Source organism: Crocuta crocuta, unplaced genomic scaffold (assembly GCF_008692635.1).
Source record: "Crocuta crocuta isolate KB4526 unplaced genomic scaffold, BGI_CrCroc_1.0 scaffold2023, whole genome shotgun sequence".
NCBI classification, from domain to species: Eukaryota; Metazoa; Chordata; class Mammalia; order Carnivora; family Hyaenidae; genus Crocuta; species Crocuta crocuta.
Window position 1 is genome coordinate 33,855 of NW_027529701.1, and position 17,298 is coordinate 51,152.

General features: G+C 41.1%; 1 protein-coding gene across 1 annotated transcript in view; it reads right to left on the reverse strand.

Annotated features, from left to right (window-relative positions):
• The window catches only part of LOC144230740 (acyl-coenzyme A synthetase ACSM1, mitochondrial-like), a 37,215-nt gene extending 22,439 nt beyond the window's left edge, over positions 1–14,776 (reverse strand). The window contains exons 1-5 of the mRNA XM_077763076.1: positions 14,585–14,776; positions 6,919–7,129; positions 4,560–4,767; positions 2,387–2,527; positions 252–411 (exon numbers count right to left, since the gene is read on the reverse strand). Of these exons, the coding sequence (XP_077619202.1) occupies positions 252–411; positions 2,387–2,527; positions 4,560–4,767; positions 6,919–7,129; positions 14,585–14,776 (912 nt within the window). The remainder of the gene's footprint in view (positions 1–251; positions 412–2,386; positions 2,528–4,559; positions 4,768–6,918; positions 7,130–14,584) is intronic.
• Positions 14,777–17,298: the final 2,522 nt, after the last annotated feature.

Genomic DNA, 17,298 nt, shown 5'->3' on the forward strand with positions numbered 1-17,298 from the left:
TTGTTCTCGGTTTAATCTCTTAAAATGTTTAATCAGGGTCCCAAGCCCACAAAATCTGATTCATAGGTCTGGGAGAGGGCTTTGAGCATGCATTTTCTTTAAGGTTTCATCTAACATGATTCTCATACAGTAACTAATTCATGCTCCACACTATGAGAAACCCAGAGTCAGGGTTATATTATGCTAATGAGACATTTTTGATAAATAAAATATTTGTCAGTTTGTTGGTACTGGAAGGTTTATCTTCTTACCTGTAGAATGACCTTAGGGTCAAACTTGGGCAGATGATGAATGAAGAGTGTAGACCCTGCTGTCCATGGTTCAAACATGCACCCCCAGACAGCCAGAATCCAGCCTGGGTCCGAAAAGCCCCAGAGGACATCAGATGTCTTCAGTTGCAGTAATTGCCTGCTAACTCCAAAACACAGTGGCCTCAGCTAGGTGATCATGAGAGGATGTGATCGAGGGCTGGGGACTCTGATTTTCAGGGCAGACTCACCTCTCATTCTCAGTGCATGTGGATTGAGTGGGATCCAGACACACTCCCACCCCAGGTCCCTAAAACATGCCAAATCCTATTTTCTGGTCATGTGTGATTTCAACTGGTTTAGTTATAATGATCCTTAAGGCTGGGAATTGACTCTGTCACTTATACAGTCCTAGGAAATGCTGGAAGCCATTTGGGGTTAACAAGGGATACGCCTTTCTGAGAAGTGCATCAAAACACAGCAGATGGAGAGTTGAAAACCTGACCCACAGACTCTAGTTATGTCTGAAGCCAAACCCTGGAGTGCCCTGCCTCATGATGCAATAAATTCCTTTTTTCACTCTTAGGCCTAAAGAGGGTTAGATTGGACTTTCTGTCATTTGTGATGGAGAAAGATAAAGGGAAAGAGAGAGGAGGAGGAGGAAGAGAGAGACACAGAGAGGGAGAGAGAAAGAGAGAGCATGCACTAACTAATATCCCATCTTGGCGAAGGACTGGAAACAATTATCCACTAGGGCAATAATGAAAAGCAGGGTGGGAAAGGTTTCTCATTTCTCTATTCTATCTTACTGCTTTTGAGGGATGTCTGTGTGTAACTCCTTGAGAAAACACAATCCTCCCATTAGCAGACTATGGCTCTGAGGAGCTTTACTGTTAGCAGGAAAGGGATTGGATAAACAATCCACCCTCCCTCATCACAGCCCTCTTAGGATTGTGGCTCACCCACAGAATATTACTAGCTAGGAAGACCTGTCTTCTCAGCTTCACACCCAAGTACCCACTGAACATCTCTTCTGCAGTGTCCCTCAGGCACCTCGACCCCATCCTTTTCCGTCCTGCCTCCCTTCATCTTTCAGCCACAGTAATCTTCCAAAAACACAAATCTGATTAGGTCTTTCCCTAGCTGAAATACATCCCATTGCTCCAGTACCTCCGCATCATTTGCCTAAAAGACTCTAAAGTCTATACCAAGGCCCACAGATCCTGGGCCCCGCTCACTGGTTCCCAAACACCTTCCATATGTCCCTTATCCCATCCCTGACCAACAGCTATCCTCAAGTCTCTGTAGTTCTATAATGCCAGGTTTAATATCTTTGAGCCTCTGCTCTAGTTATTCAGACTGCACAGAAAGCCCTTGCCTTCCTTCCACCCCCATTCCTCCAGGGTTTTCCTATTCAATTGCTACCACTGCATAATGCTACATCAGTACAGAGATCCACTGTCCATTAAGAGCCTGGTCTGCCCTCTGGTCTGATAATAAGTTAGAAAGTATATAGAACTTTTAGGTCTGAATATTACTATCTGGGGTAGGGACAGAGAGGAGAAGAGGCTCGGTTGAAAATGGATTAAATGATTAACCCAAGGCTACAGCTTCAGCTTCATGATTGTTTGTTCTAGGTTAGAGGCAGTGGCATACTGTGGCTTGATTCCATTATCCTTTATCCCAAGAGCTCATGACTAAGTAACTCCAAGTTTCATTTATTCATAACTGGGAAATGGAAAGGACTGGTCACTTCAGGTGACATTGTTAAAATATTCTGTCTTTTGCCACCAAACCCTGAATCAATTGACAGGGACACAATAGCTTGTCACTTTTGTGGTTTGCTGAATGCCTGCTGTCCCCACCCACAATTCCTACACACCTCTTGTAAAGGTGCTCAGGCAGGACCTAAATGGGCCTCCTTTGTCTCCAGAGGCCTCTGTCAGCAAACCAGTAGGATTCCCACTGTCGACCACTCAAAACTATCAGGAGTCTGAACCAAAGAGTCCAGATGGAAGAAACAGGGTGGACTCTATTCTACCTAGAGCTCTTTTCCCAACCCACATGTGTGCTCACACACATGCACATACCACCCCAGACCTGTGGCCCAGCATCTAAGTCAATGCCTTCTTTCCTACCATGAAGGCAAAGAGGATCGCAAGGCAAGTCCATGACTGTGTTTTGCCATCTTGGGAAAGTCTGTTGTCCCACTGGTGAAGAAGATGGCGATTGGGTCCAGCGTCTTTGACTTAATACAGGTGTGATCTGGGGATGCTGATCTGCAAAGGGATTCAGTACAAAAGGAGAGAAGTCACATTTCCTTCTTTTGAATCCCCGGGGATCCAATGTGAGGGGCTTGGAGTTAGTAAAATGGAGCTTTACAACACAGGAGGAAAGACCATTTCTCCTTGTATGAGGAATCAAATGCAATTTGAGAGTACTTGGATAAATAGACTGACATTTCTTCATTTAAATAAGGGGGAAAATACAGTGGACTATTTTTAATTTAATAAACATTGAAAGTGATGGTAAGTGATAGCACTTACTATATTTCAGGCAGTGCTCTATGTGATTAACAAATAAGAACTCATTCAATCTTCAGAGCAACCCTAAAAGAGGAAGGAATTCTAGTGTGCCCATTCTGCAGTAAGAAACTGAGGTTCAGAAAGTATACATTAGTTGCTTGAAGACATACAGCCAGCAAGTGGCAGAACCAGGACTCAAATTCAGTCCGATCCACAAACTGTGCTCTTAACCACACTGCTAAGCTTGTTTGTTGTTTTTGTTGTTGTTGTTGTTGTTGTTGTTTTTTACAAGAACTAACTTTATAGGAATTTCACCCTATAACCTTGGCATGGTCGGGTAGGGAAGAGAAAATGAGGGAGAATAAAATAAACATAAATGCACACTTACCCTGGAGTAAACTTGAGATGTTAGGTATAGCCTGGAGTCCCCCCAATATGCCTTGATTCTTGGGGGCTTCCAGACTGACAGTTTGTCCTCTGGGTCTGCTTACAAAATGCCAACTCCCTATGGTGTTCAATCAGAGAAACTGCAAATGATCCCCAGGCTGTAGGTAATACCAACTCTTGCTGAGAAATGGTACCATGTTGATTTTGGTGATGTAAGTGAGTCTAAAGAATATTCTTTTTTCAAATTATTTTAAAGTGAGACAGTGAGAGACACAGAGAGAAAGACAGACAGACAGAGACAGAAAGCCCAAGAATCTTAAGCAGGATCCACGCTCAGAGCACAGAGCCTGATGCGGGGATTGGTCCCACAACCTTGGGATCATGATCTAGGCTGAAATCAAGGGTTAGATGCTCAACTGGCTGTGCCACCCAGGCACCCCAAGAATATTCTTTATTGAAGCCATTTTCTTTTAGTTCTCTGACTTTAAAATCCAGCAAAGATGTGACTTCAGTGTAATATTTGCCTTTTGTTGCTGAAGTAAAGAACCTTAATTCTGAGGGGTTACTGTAAGAAAACAAACACTGCATGCTTTGCAGGTGATAGAAAAAAATACCTGAAGGTTTACAGAGTCAGAGTGGTTGAGGACGAAGGGGTCTTTCTTACTTTCAACATTTCCCTAATTTTCCCTGAAGGTGTCCCTAAAGGTATGCAACACCTAAGACATGGAAACATTTACTGACTACCAGCCCCAGCCTCAAATTTTCTTGCAGTCTCAAGTTTTTCCTTAAAAACTCATCTTAGGGGCACCTGGGTGGCTCAGTCGGTTAAGCCTCCGACTTCGGCTCAGGTCATGATCTCGTGGTTGATGAGTGCAAACCCTGCATCAGGCTCTGTGCTGAAAGCTCAGAGCCTGGAGCCTGCTTCAGATTCGGTGTCTCCCTCTCTCTCTGCCTCTCCCCTGCTCATGCTCTGTCTCTCTCTGTATATGAAAAATAAATAAACTTAAAAATTTTTTAAACTTACCTTAATCTTTCACTCAACCTCTCCATATACTTGTTTGTTATGTAAAAATAATATTTCAGATTACCTACCTACAAAGAAGATTCAATACCATAACAATCTGACTCATCTCCTTTACACTAAAGTGATCATACTTTAGTGACAAAAGCATAGAAGTTCAATACTCTTATTTTACAAATAAAGCAATTGTATCCAAGAAAGGGGGAGGAACCAGCTCAGGGTCACACAACAAATCAGTGGCATAGATGAGAAGAGAAGGCTGCTGGCATCAGTCCATGTGACCTTTATCCCGCAGAATGTTTGTCTCCCAGCACTTGGGAGTGAATGGTCTTCTCCTGGCCTTCCTTAGAAAACACACTCTTCAGATGAGAAACTCACTTAATCAGGGATTGGAAGTCCAGCCACCCTTGACGGCTATGGTCAGACACCAGAAGCTTTGCTTTCAGAGCAGGACACTCCGAAACTAGAGAATCCACCTCTGGGGCAAGGGTATCTATGGTCACGATGCCTTGGGCTTTAGACACTTGTAATCGGTAGAGAATATCCTTGGCCTTCATCTGGGTGGTTCCTGGCATGAAGATTATACCTGCGGATAAAAAAGGAACTTTTGGGTTTCAGGCCTGGCTTACCTGCAGCGAAAGCTGCTAGCTTCTTCCTGTGCCATGTATGGTCCGTGGACCAGTACCATCAGCACCACCCAAGACACAAAAATCTCATGCCCCATCCCAATCCTACTGAACCAGAATTTGCACTTTCAGAAGCTCTCCAAGGGTTTCCTATGCACACTGAAATTTGAAAAGCCTGCCCTAACCTCTTCTATGCTAGATGGATCAAGCCAGTAGACAGGTAAGACTTACTTTACATGATACCTGGGAATATGGACATAAGTGGGACAGTGTTTTGACATCAGGATTAGCTGCATCCCTGCCTCCATTTTCCTCCCCTCACTTCCTCCTCTTTCAGTCCCTTGTGTCATCTTGAATCTCCTTCTTTTCTTCACTCCTCAATCCAAATTTAAGTACATTATCTCTCTTAACATTTCTATATTCCCTTCCATCCTCCATCCCCAATAGTTAGTTCAAGTATTTGTGTGCCCCTATTGGGTTCTAATCTCTCCACCAGATGCCTTGTCCTGAACCTTGCTACTAACCTCTTCCATATTATTACCTGTTCAGGTTCCACAGAACACTGACTTTCCCCCCTCCACTTTTCTACTCATCACCAGCACCTGGGCCCTCTCTCCAGAAAAGCACCATACTCTTCACCCAACACTGAAGGCACTGCCCACCTTCCACTTTTTACTCTTGCAAATCTATTCTCTATTTCATTATGACTACTCTCCACACAGGCTTCTCCTGACTCTAACTCTTTGCATGTGCTATGCACATTGTTGGAATTCCTTTCCTTTCCTTCTATTCTTCTTTTGCGCTACCTATCCCAGAGGGCTCAGTTCATATCTTGGATTTCCCATGTGCCATCTCTTAGCTCTACAGATGACATGGCTTCTCTATACTCTCTCCATTGTTGCTGTTAATTCTTGATTCCACATGACCTTGATGGATTAATGTAGTATTTTATTTGTGTGGAAATATATGCATTATAAATCAATTCAAAAAAGAATTCAAGAGTCCTTCACCAATTCTAAATTTTACAGATAGATAGGCAATTAAAAGGGAAGGCAAATCTCCACAGAAGAATGCTAACTAGTAAGTGTAGAGGGAATAACATAATTAGACAATTCTCATATAAAACAACCATAATAATATCCAAATCAATCAAGAATCATCAATGGATTCTCAAGTCATAGGGAGAAAGACAGTTGTGGGATAGGATATTCACACAATCTCATAAGTATTACAGTGCAGGTTACTTACTAATTACAAAGGGAAACACTGTCTTGTAAGAAAAGTTTTTGTCAATAATATCACCAATTATAGAACAAACCGACTTCACGTATCTCCTGAGGTAGAGCACGGAGATAGGCACGTTGTCCTTCCAGAGCTCCTACTAAAAATAGTTATCTGAATATAAACCTGAAGAATGAGTCAGAAATACAAATTTTGTGGGAGCTTCTGCAAAACAACTGGCTTAGACATATCCAAGATGTTGTCATGCAGAAAAGCCTAGATTAATTGTGACTGAGGAGACCTGATAACACAATGAAATGCATGATCCTCTATCGGATTTTGGATTTAAACCAACAACAAAAAATTGCTACAAAAGACACCGTTGGGACAGTTAAAGAATTTTGGCTATGGCTATGGATGTATATTATATCAAAGTTAGACTTCTTGTGTGATAACTCATACTGGTTATGTGAGGAGAATGTCATGGATCAAAGCAGATGCATGCTGTAAGGTTTATGGGTGTTTATCTGGTGTTTATGGATGTCACAATGTCTGCAACTGATACTTAAATGAGTCAGTGTGGGAGGGGGGCAAAATGTTAGCAATAGATGGATTTTTAAAAACAAAAAATGAGACAGCAAGAGAAAGTTTATGAGTGTGTATGTGAGTGTGTGCATGTGTGAGTATGAATTAAAGGGTTATGACATTGTGTTTTAGGGCGTATAAGTATGAAGGAGAGAGTGAGGAGGAGTAAAAGAGTATTTGAAGGAGTCTGTTAAAGAGAAAGAATATGAAGAATTAGAAAAAAAGGTCGGGAAATATTAATATTTCAGGGCCCATCTGCTCTAGGCCAGACCTAAAATCTGTTGGGGTCTCTTTGATTTACCTACCTGCTCGGATGTAGCCTATGACCACCAGCCACCACTCAGGTACTCGAGGCAGGATCAAGGCTAGACGGTCTCCCTGTTGCATGCCACAGGTCTGGGTGAAGATGCTGGCTACACGGTGGGATAAGTCTGTCATCTCTCTGAAACTCCACTTCACTTCATCCCCTTGGTTATTCACCCACCACAGGGCTGGGTTTGGACCTCTCTTTCTCTCCTGGTCAAGATCAAACAGCATGTGTTACTTCCTAGGTTAAAGGAAAAGGGTACTTACTTGGCCAATCAGCTACCATAGTGACATGAAAATGTAACTCAAGAACTGAGACCCATTTTTAAAGCATTTATAGAACCAAAGAAGTGGGTAGGGTATGATCCAGCCAATTTCTTCTGGTCTACTGTAGCCACCTCCTCTCAACTCACATCAAACCATGAATAGATCCATGTCACCTGTTAAAGCCTTAAAGGTTCATTCCCCCATGTGTCTGTCTTAGTTTCATATGGACACTTTTTTCCCCTCTGTGCCACAGCTTTATCATATATAAAATGGGTACATTTCTCATCTATGAAATGGGTACAATACTATCTAGAAAGGAGTAAAGTTTAAATTAGTTATTTAAAGAGATAAAGTTTATATGATACACTGGACACATGGTAGGTGTTCAATGGAATTAGTATCATTATTAGGGCACCTGGGTGGCTCAGTTTGTTGAGTGCACAGCTTCGGCTCAGGTCGTGATCTCATGGTTCATAAGTTCGAGCCACGCATTGGGCTTACTGCTGTCAGCATAGAAGGCTGGCTGCTTCAGATCCCCTGTTTCCCTCTCTCTCTGCCCCTCACCCACTTGTTCTCTCTGTCTCTGTCTCTCTCTCTCTCTCTCTCACTGTTCTCTCTCGATCTCTCTCACAAATAAACATTAAAATAAATTACTATCATTATTACTGGTATTACAACAAAGACTAATTTAATTCTTGAATATTTGAGGAATGTATTTTTAAAATTAAGGTACACCTGGAGGCAAAATAAGCAAGAAGGCAGACCTGGAAGCTCCAAGGTAATCCTTGTCCCTCACAGAAACATCAAGTCATCAACAGACTAAAATAGTTGTGTAAGAACTCTAGAAACAGTCAGGGATCTGCAGCAACCAGTGAACGCCCAAACAATAAAAACTCATCCTCTAAATAGTAAGCAATCTTATATTGTTTTTGCTGCTTACCCTTGCTCCATCCCCTCTCTGGTGTTGTGCAGTATGGTCAGGAGGAAGCCACCCTATTCCCAGCCCCTCCTTTGGAATTTGTTTCAGTATTCTGGCTTGTCTGGAGGCAGCCTGAGGGAATGGTTCTGCCTCATCCCATTCAGAGCTCAGATAGGAATGATGACATAGTTTGAATATCAGACTGGAGGTGGCTGAAAGCAGCGGCAGATGCCACATTGAGTGGAAACTGTAGAACTGTGGCCACCTTGAAGGGAGATTACTGGAAGGGGAAGACAATAAAATATCTAGGGCCCCAAGAAGAAGCAGATTTGAGACTTGTAATGAAATTAAAACATGTAAAAGCAGTATCACATATGGGAAATTTGAGGGGGAAAAAAACACATGCAGAGGCCTAGGAAAGACACATGCCTGAGACCTGAAGAACTGAAAAGACTTAAGTTTTCACACTGGTAGAGTACTGGAGGCCTTTCTCAGCATGGATTCAGGCTGCAATGACAGACAGAGGTGGCTGCATTTATCAAATGTCCAATGTTCAACAAGAGATCACAAGGTCATGCTGCACATTCAAAAGAATAAAACAAATCTCCAGAATCTTAACCTAAAGAGACAGGTTTCAGTTACTAGACTGAGAATTTAAATTGATTCTCTTAACTATGGTGAAAGTGCTAAGAAAAATAGACAAGGAACCAAAGCAAATCAGAAAAACAATATATAAACATAATGAGAATATCAACAAAGAGACAGAAATTATAAAAGAGAACCAAATAGAAATTGTGGATCTGAAAAATACAATAACTGAATTGAAAACTTTACAAGAAGGATTCAACAGCAGACTAAAGTAGGATGAAGAGAGAATCAGTAAAGATGAACACAAGCCATTTTATTTTATTTTATTTTATTTTATTTTATTTTATTTTATTTTATTTTNCTGTATCCCATGGGTAAATTCCTAGCAGGAACACAAGCCATTTTAAATTATGGAGTATGAGAAGAAAAATAACAAAAAAAGAAAAGTAAAGAGAGCCCATGACACACAGTATAGAAATAAGCAGACAAACATACATATTAGGGAAGTCCTGGAAGAAGAAGAGAAAGAAAGGGGGCATAAGCTTATTTGAAAGAGTAATAGCTGAAAAAAAGCAAAACTATATTTGTATTAAATATTAATTTATATAGTATTTATTTAATTATTCATTCATTCAATATATAGATGTTCAAATACAAGAGGCTCAATGAATTCCAAGTAAGAAAACCCAAAGAGAGCACACAGGGTCATATAATCAAATAAAAAAAAAACAAAGACAAAATTTTGAAAGCAGCAAAAGAATAGTGACTCATCATGCATAAGGAATCCTTACTAAGATTATTAGTCGTTGGTAGGCCAGAAGACAGTGGGATTTCATATTTAAAGTGATGGGTAAAAATCTGTCAATCAAGAATTTCTATATTTGGCATTCACTATCAAAATAGCACCAGCATTCTACATAGAGCTACAACAAACAATACTAAACTTTGTATGGAACTAGAAAAGACCCTAAATAGCCAAAGCAATGTTGAAAAAGAAAACCAAAGCTGGAGGCATCACAATCCCAGACTTCAAGATGTATTACAAAGCTGTAATCAAAAAGACAGTATGGTACTGGAACAAAAACAGATACTCAGATCAAAGGAGCAGAATAGAAAAACCCATAAATGGACCCACAAACATATGGCCAAGTAGTCTTTGACAAAGCAGGAAAGAATCTTCAGCAAATGGTGCTGGGAAGACTGGGCAGTGACATGCAGAAAAATGAACCTGGACTACACTCTTACACCATACACAAAACTAAACTCAAAATGGATGAAATACCTAAATGTAAGACAGGAAGCCATCAAAATCCTCAAGGAGAAAGTAGGCAAGAAACTCTTTGACCTCGGCTGCAGCAACTTCTTACTCAACATGTCTCCAGAGGCAAGGGAAACAAAAACAAAAATGAACTATTGGGACCTCAATAAAATAAAAAGCTTCTGCACAGTGAAGGAAACAATCAGCAAAACTAAAAGGCACCAGATAGAATGGGAGAAGATATATGCAAACAACATATCAGATAAAAGGATAGTATCCAAAATCTATAGAGAACTTCTCAGACTCAACCCCAAAATACAAATAATCCAGTGAAGAAATGGGCAAAAGACATGAATAGACACCTCTCCAAAGAGGACATCCAGATGGCCAACCGACACATGAAAAAATACTCAACATCACTTATCATCAGGGAAATACAACTCAAAACCACAATGAGATACCACCTCACACCTGTCAGAATGGCAAACATTAACAACTCAGGCAACTACAGATGTGGGTGGGGATGTGGAGAAAGAAGATCTCTTTGCATTGCTGGTGGGAATGCAAACTGGTGCAGCCACTCTGAACAATACTATGGAGGTTCCACAAAAAATCAAATATAGAAGTAACCTGTGACCCAGCAGTTGTACTACTAGGTATTTAACAAAGGGAGACAGGTATGCTGTTTCAGAGGTGCACATGCACCCTAATGTTTATAGCAGCGCTATCGACAATAGCCAAAGTATGGAAAGAGCCCAAATGTCCATCGATGGATGAATGGATAAAGAAATGTCGCTCAAGTGGTTAAGCATCTGATTTCAGCTCCAGTCATGGAATTTACATTCTAGTGACACAGACCCTACATGTGTTTAGAATTATAAATAATATACCCTTTTTGTGAATATCAAGAAAGATTCCTTTATGGGATGCTGGGACAAAAGTTGAATAGTTTGAAAGGAACTTTAAGACCCTTTTAAACTGCACAGGTCTTACATAAAGACTGTAACTGTAATTTCTAACATAAAATTACAGAATTAAGTCAGGAGTCACAATACACAGACTCACTGAATCAGTGAACTCTCAGCAGATCTGACTGTTTAATGTTAAGGAACTTGGAAATTTTGGCAGCACATACACTAATTTAATTCGGTAAATATTATGGGACAAAGAGCCAGGCAATGTGGGGAAATGGCATTCATCGGTGGTTGTTTTTTTAAGCTTTGTGATTGATTGTGAGGTATAAACTTAGGAATTTCCTCAGCCTGCACTGACGGGATAAAAAAGCATAAAGAATTAGAAGGCTACAGGATGTACACATCCAAGTTTGGGTAAACAGGATTAGGAAAATAAAATTAGGTAAATTGGGGGGAAAAGGTCCCAGAATAGGTAAAGTGGGACAAAGGCCCCAGGATAGCACAAAGGTATAGCAATAGGGACTCTCAGGATGAAAACATCCATGATGAGTTAACAAGATTAGGTATTAGGGCGGAAGCGCCCCCCAACTTAATACTATATCAGAAAGCTGCTTCCATAGGAAGGAAGGAACAAAGTAGGTAAATGAGTAAATAGGGCTGTAGACTGCTCTGGGATGAAGTTGCCCAAAGTGGAGTCAATTAACAAAAGAAAGGTGCCTTGTTGACTCTGAGGTAGCATGCTCTGTCTTTCTTGTCCCCTAGACCAGTTTAGGTAAACAGAGGTGGGGCCTCACGTCTGTTATAAACAACCTTCTGCCCAGTGCCAGGATTTTGTTTTGTATTAAATCAAACCCCTAACACCGCATACCTCCCTTTCCCTCATGCCCATGAGTTAATGTTCACAATTTCATTGTCTCTTTTTGCACACCCATCACCACATTTGTAAGCCTTCTGATCCTAATAAAAACAGAACAAGGACCCTTACCTGGGGCTCTTGTCTTCTCCTGGACATTAGCCTCTCTTGCATTTTAAATCCTGTGTCCAGCTTTCTTGCTGGACAAGAAAGAACTCCAGACCCAGAGTCAACGACAATCAATATCTATTTGACTATGTTTACTGAGCCATGTTTAATATAAAATTGGATCAGGGGCTGGTAGGAAGAAATTGTTTGTCATGATTTTTGCCAAAACAAACAAAATGTAAGGTCTCTGACACTGTACTCAGCTCTCCTAGGACATGAAGTGGGGAATCACACAGTCTATAGAGGAAAAATGAAGAGTTGCACATTTTGGTTACTTATCTATCTCCATTATCTAGAATAGTAATTGGCACATGTTAGGGGCTCACTAAGCTTTAGTTGAATGAAAGAATGAATGGATAGATAGTATCAGAGGGACAGAATAGTGAATTTGGACAGAATGCAACCTTTCATGAACAGATTTGGAAGGCTGCTCTAGGAATCAATTGAAGCTGTATATACTATGTTAGGAACCTAGAGTTACAAAGGGTTTAATTTCTAAGAGAACTCAGGGGTTACAAACCGGTGGCCTCTATTACACCTGTGGACATAAGTTGTCTGGCTTACCAGGTACTTTCTTTTGTTGTATAACCAATTCTTTGCTGGGGCACTGGGTGGCTCAGTTGTTTGAGCGTCCAACTTCGGCTCAGGTGATCTGAGTGATCTCACGGTTCATGAGTTCAAGGCCCACATTGGGCTTGCTGTTTTCACCAGAGATCCCTCTTGGGATCTTCTGCCCCGCCCCTCCTCTCACCTGCCCATACTCTCTCAAAAATAAACATAAAAGTTTAAAGAAGATTGTTTTATAACCGATTATTTGCCACCACCACACACGCTCACATACACACGCATAAACACACACACATTCAGAAGACTTCACATAAAAATATTGGCTTTCTAACATATTCTATAAATAAAATATATTTAAATGTGGGTTAAAATAAATTCTATCACTCTATTATGGTTTGGGTGGCATTGCTGGTTAGACCATGGATCAGTTCTTGGTAGGTGCTTGTTAAGTTTTATAGGGAACTCCAAGAAGAGTGGACTACAGTGGACACTATGGAGGATCTTTCATAGGAAGAATGTCAAAACCCATGGGGCTTGTATCCCAGCTCAACATTTTATTCCACCAATGTTTATTGAGGGAGAGCTAGGTGACAGGCCCCATGCATCACCAGAGAGACACTGATCATGATCAAGGCAATTAGCAAAGTGGAAACAGACAGAGGAGAAGTGTTGGAAGAATAAATATTATTGGCATGAGGATGCTGGGGGTGGGGAGTTTTAGAGACATGAAGAAATGGCCAAGGATCAACAATGATGATATAAAACACAACAAAGATGAGGCACTCCTGGGGTAATACTTCCCTGGGGATTATCTCCATGAGTCGATGCATTAATTACCTATAAAGACCAGAAATCGGGGGAACGTGATGGTATCACTTGTTGCTCACTATCTCTTCCCTCTCCAGCTCATCTCATGGTTCAAAAGATCTTAACTAGATTTCTGGTCAGGGCAGTGATGAAAGTCAGTTTAGGGTCTGAAGGAAGAGATGTTTGGTATCATCAAATTGTGAGACCAGGCTAAATAATGTATTGCAGAATTAGATAGCCTGGACCCAAATCCTGTCCTTACCCTTATTAGATATGTGCTGGTTTCTGTGTGTTATTTAAACGCTTGGCTCCTCAGTTCCTTCTAGAAAGTGGGGATGATGAAAATGATCCTCTAATCATAGTAAATGATTAAATTTTAAATCCGAAGTGCATTTTAAAAAGTACATATTAAAAAAATGCCCTCCCTTGGCATTATTAGGGGAATTCAGAGAAAGAAAAAAGAAGGAGATGGGGAGGAAGCTCCCACATTAGTTTAATACTAACATATAAATGCAGGTTCATGGGAAATTTAAAAATTATATGAACTCTCTGGCTGGTTCACAGATAAATTCTGTCCACAGACAGTGTTGGGTGAGTGTTCTCACTGTGAACATCACCAGCTGGGACTTAGTAGCTGGGGTGCCATGGACTGTCTACTCAACTCTTAATGTCCCTCTTGCACCTCTCTTGGTCTGTCTCAAGGAGAGAGATAAACTGAGCACTTGGGTTTTTCTGTAGACATGCGTAATCTCTAGAGGCCATAAGGGAAACTTTCTCAGGAAATACCCTGAAGCTACACTCAAGTATGTAGTTGAATGGGAGGAATCCAGCTGCACAGGCCATTCTCCCAGAATGACAGATGACATGATTTACCTACATGTGTCAAATGCTCATGTGTACAATCAGGTGATCTGTCTCTTCCCTCTGAATGTAGCCTGAGGTTAAGCACAAATGAAATGAGACAAATTCCAGTTAGGTTCATAATCTCATTAGTTGAAGGTAAGAATTCCAACTGAGGCCAACATGCCGACCTTGTCATTAGAAAATTTGGTCATAAGTATATGACTGTATACCAGATATTTTCACCTGCTATCCTGTCTTTGAAATGAGACTATCACCATTTCATAGGTAAAACCACTGAGGCTCACAGGACTGAGAAAGTGTCTACGCTGAGAATCGAACCCCCAAATGTAAGGTTTTCCCACAACACTGCTAAGCTGAGGCAGAAGCCATTACTGGTTCTGTGCCCCTCAATCTACTAAGATCATGATAAGGTCAGGAAGGCCAATCCTGTTCTCACCTCCCATCGTGAGTGCCTCCTTACCTGCTCCATTTGAGTCCAATAGTCCAGGACATCACTTGCAAAGTTAAATCCCTCGGGTCTATTGTCGTCATTCCATCTCAGGGCTCCTGCTCTTGATAAAGACCTGCAGCAAATGTACCAACGGGAAGGGTGAATGCCATTGTAGGAATGGCGGATGCCCCAGAGGACTTGGAGCCTCATCAGCCTCTGCATGGTGTTGCAGGTGTCAAGAAGCAGGCACAGAATTCTCAGGTCACCTGCCCTGGGAAGAGATGGCTACTAGATTGGTCATGGAATAGTAATTTTCTCCATAAAATGAAGACAATGACTTTGTTAGAGTAATAGGTTTCTTTCAGCTCACTAGAATATGAACAAGACAAGACCCATCAGCATCTCTACCCCTCTCTTGTTAATATCCTCTCCTGGATTCCATGAGCCAATAATTTTTCCTGCCCGAGATTGGTTTCCTGTCACTTGAGACTATGAGGATATTGACAAATATACAGCACCATACTCAGAACTGATGAGGGTAATATCACAACACCTGTGATAGTGGACTTAGATCTGGCCAGGCAGAGGCAGGAATCATTCCCAGGACAACAGGCAGCTATCACCAACCCATCAGAGTTGTCCCATGAAACTAAACTGTTTGCCACTCCAGATCCCAACAAAGACCCCTTACATGGGAGCAGAAAGTTCACTTGTTATTATAGATGATTGTGAAAATTGGCTTAAGCTAGACTATCTATCCAGGAGAATGCTGACTGAAGGAAACCATTTCACAAACAGCTTTGCGATGTAAGCACTTTATGTCTGTAAACAATAGTCTCCTCCCCCTTGGTTTCAGCTATCAGATAATACCTGCATGGTGACAGTCCAAAGAATAGATCAATAAAACCTGGGTCAATTTACTTTCAGGCACTTTAGACAAATAATAATCTAACCCCAATTTTGATGCTGCCCCTAGAACCATAGTAGGGGAGGTGTTGCTAAATATGCAATTGAATGACTGTCTGCAGAAAAGAGGAACTTCAAAAGTTCTTCCCCTAGAGTTTGCTTGTCTGCATGGATTCTTGGGCCACATGAACTAAATAAAGTATGTCTCATTTGTTTTTAGCTCCTGTCAATCAACAGTACCATCTTTTGTTTTATCAGAGCACTTTAGGACTAGAAAGACCCTAAGAGAATAGCTGGCCCAGACCTGGCCCTTACACATACTCCTGTTGGCTTCTGATTTTGTAGGGAATTTTTAACAGTTTTTTAAAAATTTTATTTTATTTACTTATTTATTTGAGAGAGAGTGTGGGGGAGGAATGACTGAGCTTGAGTGAGGAAGGAGCACAGAGAGAATTCCAAGCAGGCTCCTCACTATCAGCACAGAGCCCAACCCTGTTATGGGGTTTCAACTTGTGAGCTGTGAGCTGTGAGATCATCACCTGAGGTAAAACCAAGAGCTAGATGCTTAAGTGACAAAGCGTCCCTGGAGGGAAGCTTTAAATGCTCAACTTTTAAACCTTGGGAGGTTTCATTTAAAAGCCTTGAAGGTTACTGATGAAAATGTAGGAGATCAGGCAAAACTGGGTCTTGAGTTCAAACTGGCAATACCTAACTGAAGCTGATAATTGTATACTTCATTTAAATGAAATGTTTTCCAATTTCACATGGCTTCTACTATACCTTATTTTATTACACCTGGTTGCTTCTCCACTTAGTGTACTTGTCAAGCCTCTCTGCATTTTGAGCTTAAATTTGTTGATTTAGGCCCACATTTACAAAGGGACAGGGATTTCCTCAAAAAAATGCAAGGAAATTATAGTGGCAGAGCTGGTTCTAGAAGTCTGCCTTCCTTGTTCTTTTGTCCAACACATACCTGCCTCCACAAACATGAACTGATTCAGAGCAGGAATACCAGACTCTTTTAAGATATTTATGCACAGGTATATAAATGGCCTCAAGACTTCCTTAAAATACTCCAGGTCAGTGCTAAGAACCCCTGAGTAAGTGGCTGAAGACAAAAATACAAGGAAGAGAAATGATGACGAAATTAGTTAAGCCTTTATTAGGGGCTGGATTGCATCCCCTCAAAATTCATATGCTGAATTCCTAACCCCCAGTACCTCAGAATGTGACTCTGTTTGGAGATAGAATCTTTACAGAGGTGATGAAGTTAAAATGAAGCCATTAAATGGACCCAAATCCTATATGACCTGTGTCCTTACAAGAAGAGATTAGGACACAGACCCGAGTAGGGGGGAAATGACATGCACATGTGAAAATAGGTATCCACAAGCCATGGAGTGAGGCCTCAGAAGAAACCAACACTGCTGACAGCTTCATCTCACACTTCTCACCTCCAGAACTATGAGAAAAGACATTTCTGTTTTGGAGCCCTCACAGTCTGTGGTACGTTGTTATGGTATTTCCTAGCAAATGAATATATCTCTCATAATCAAATAAGAAAGAAATGACTTTGGCATCACCTTAGAAATGTGTTTGGAATTCTAATTAATGTCCACATGGGAAGACCAAACACAGTGCCCAGCTGAGGACTGTGGTAGCTGAGAGTGTGTCCTTAGGAGTCAAACATGATGGCTTCATATTCCAGCCCGTTCACTCATCACCTAGGTAACTGGGCAATTTTCTTAACCTCTCTCTAAAATATGGAAATATTGGCAGCACCTGTTTCCTACAGGTGTGGTGATAAATGATGACATCCCACTGAAAGCAGTTAGGCA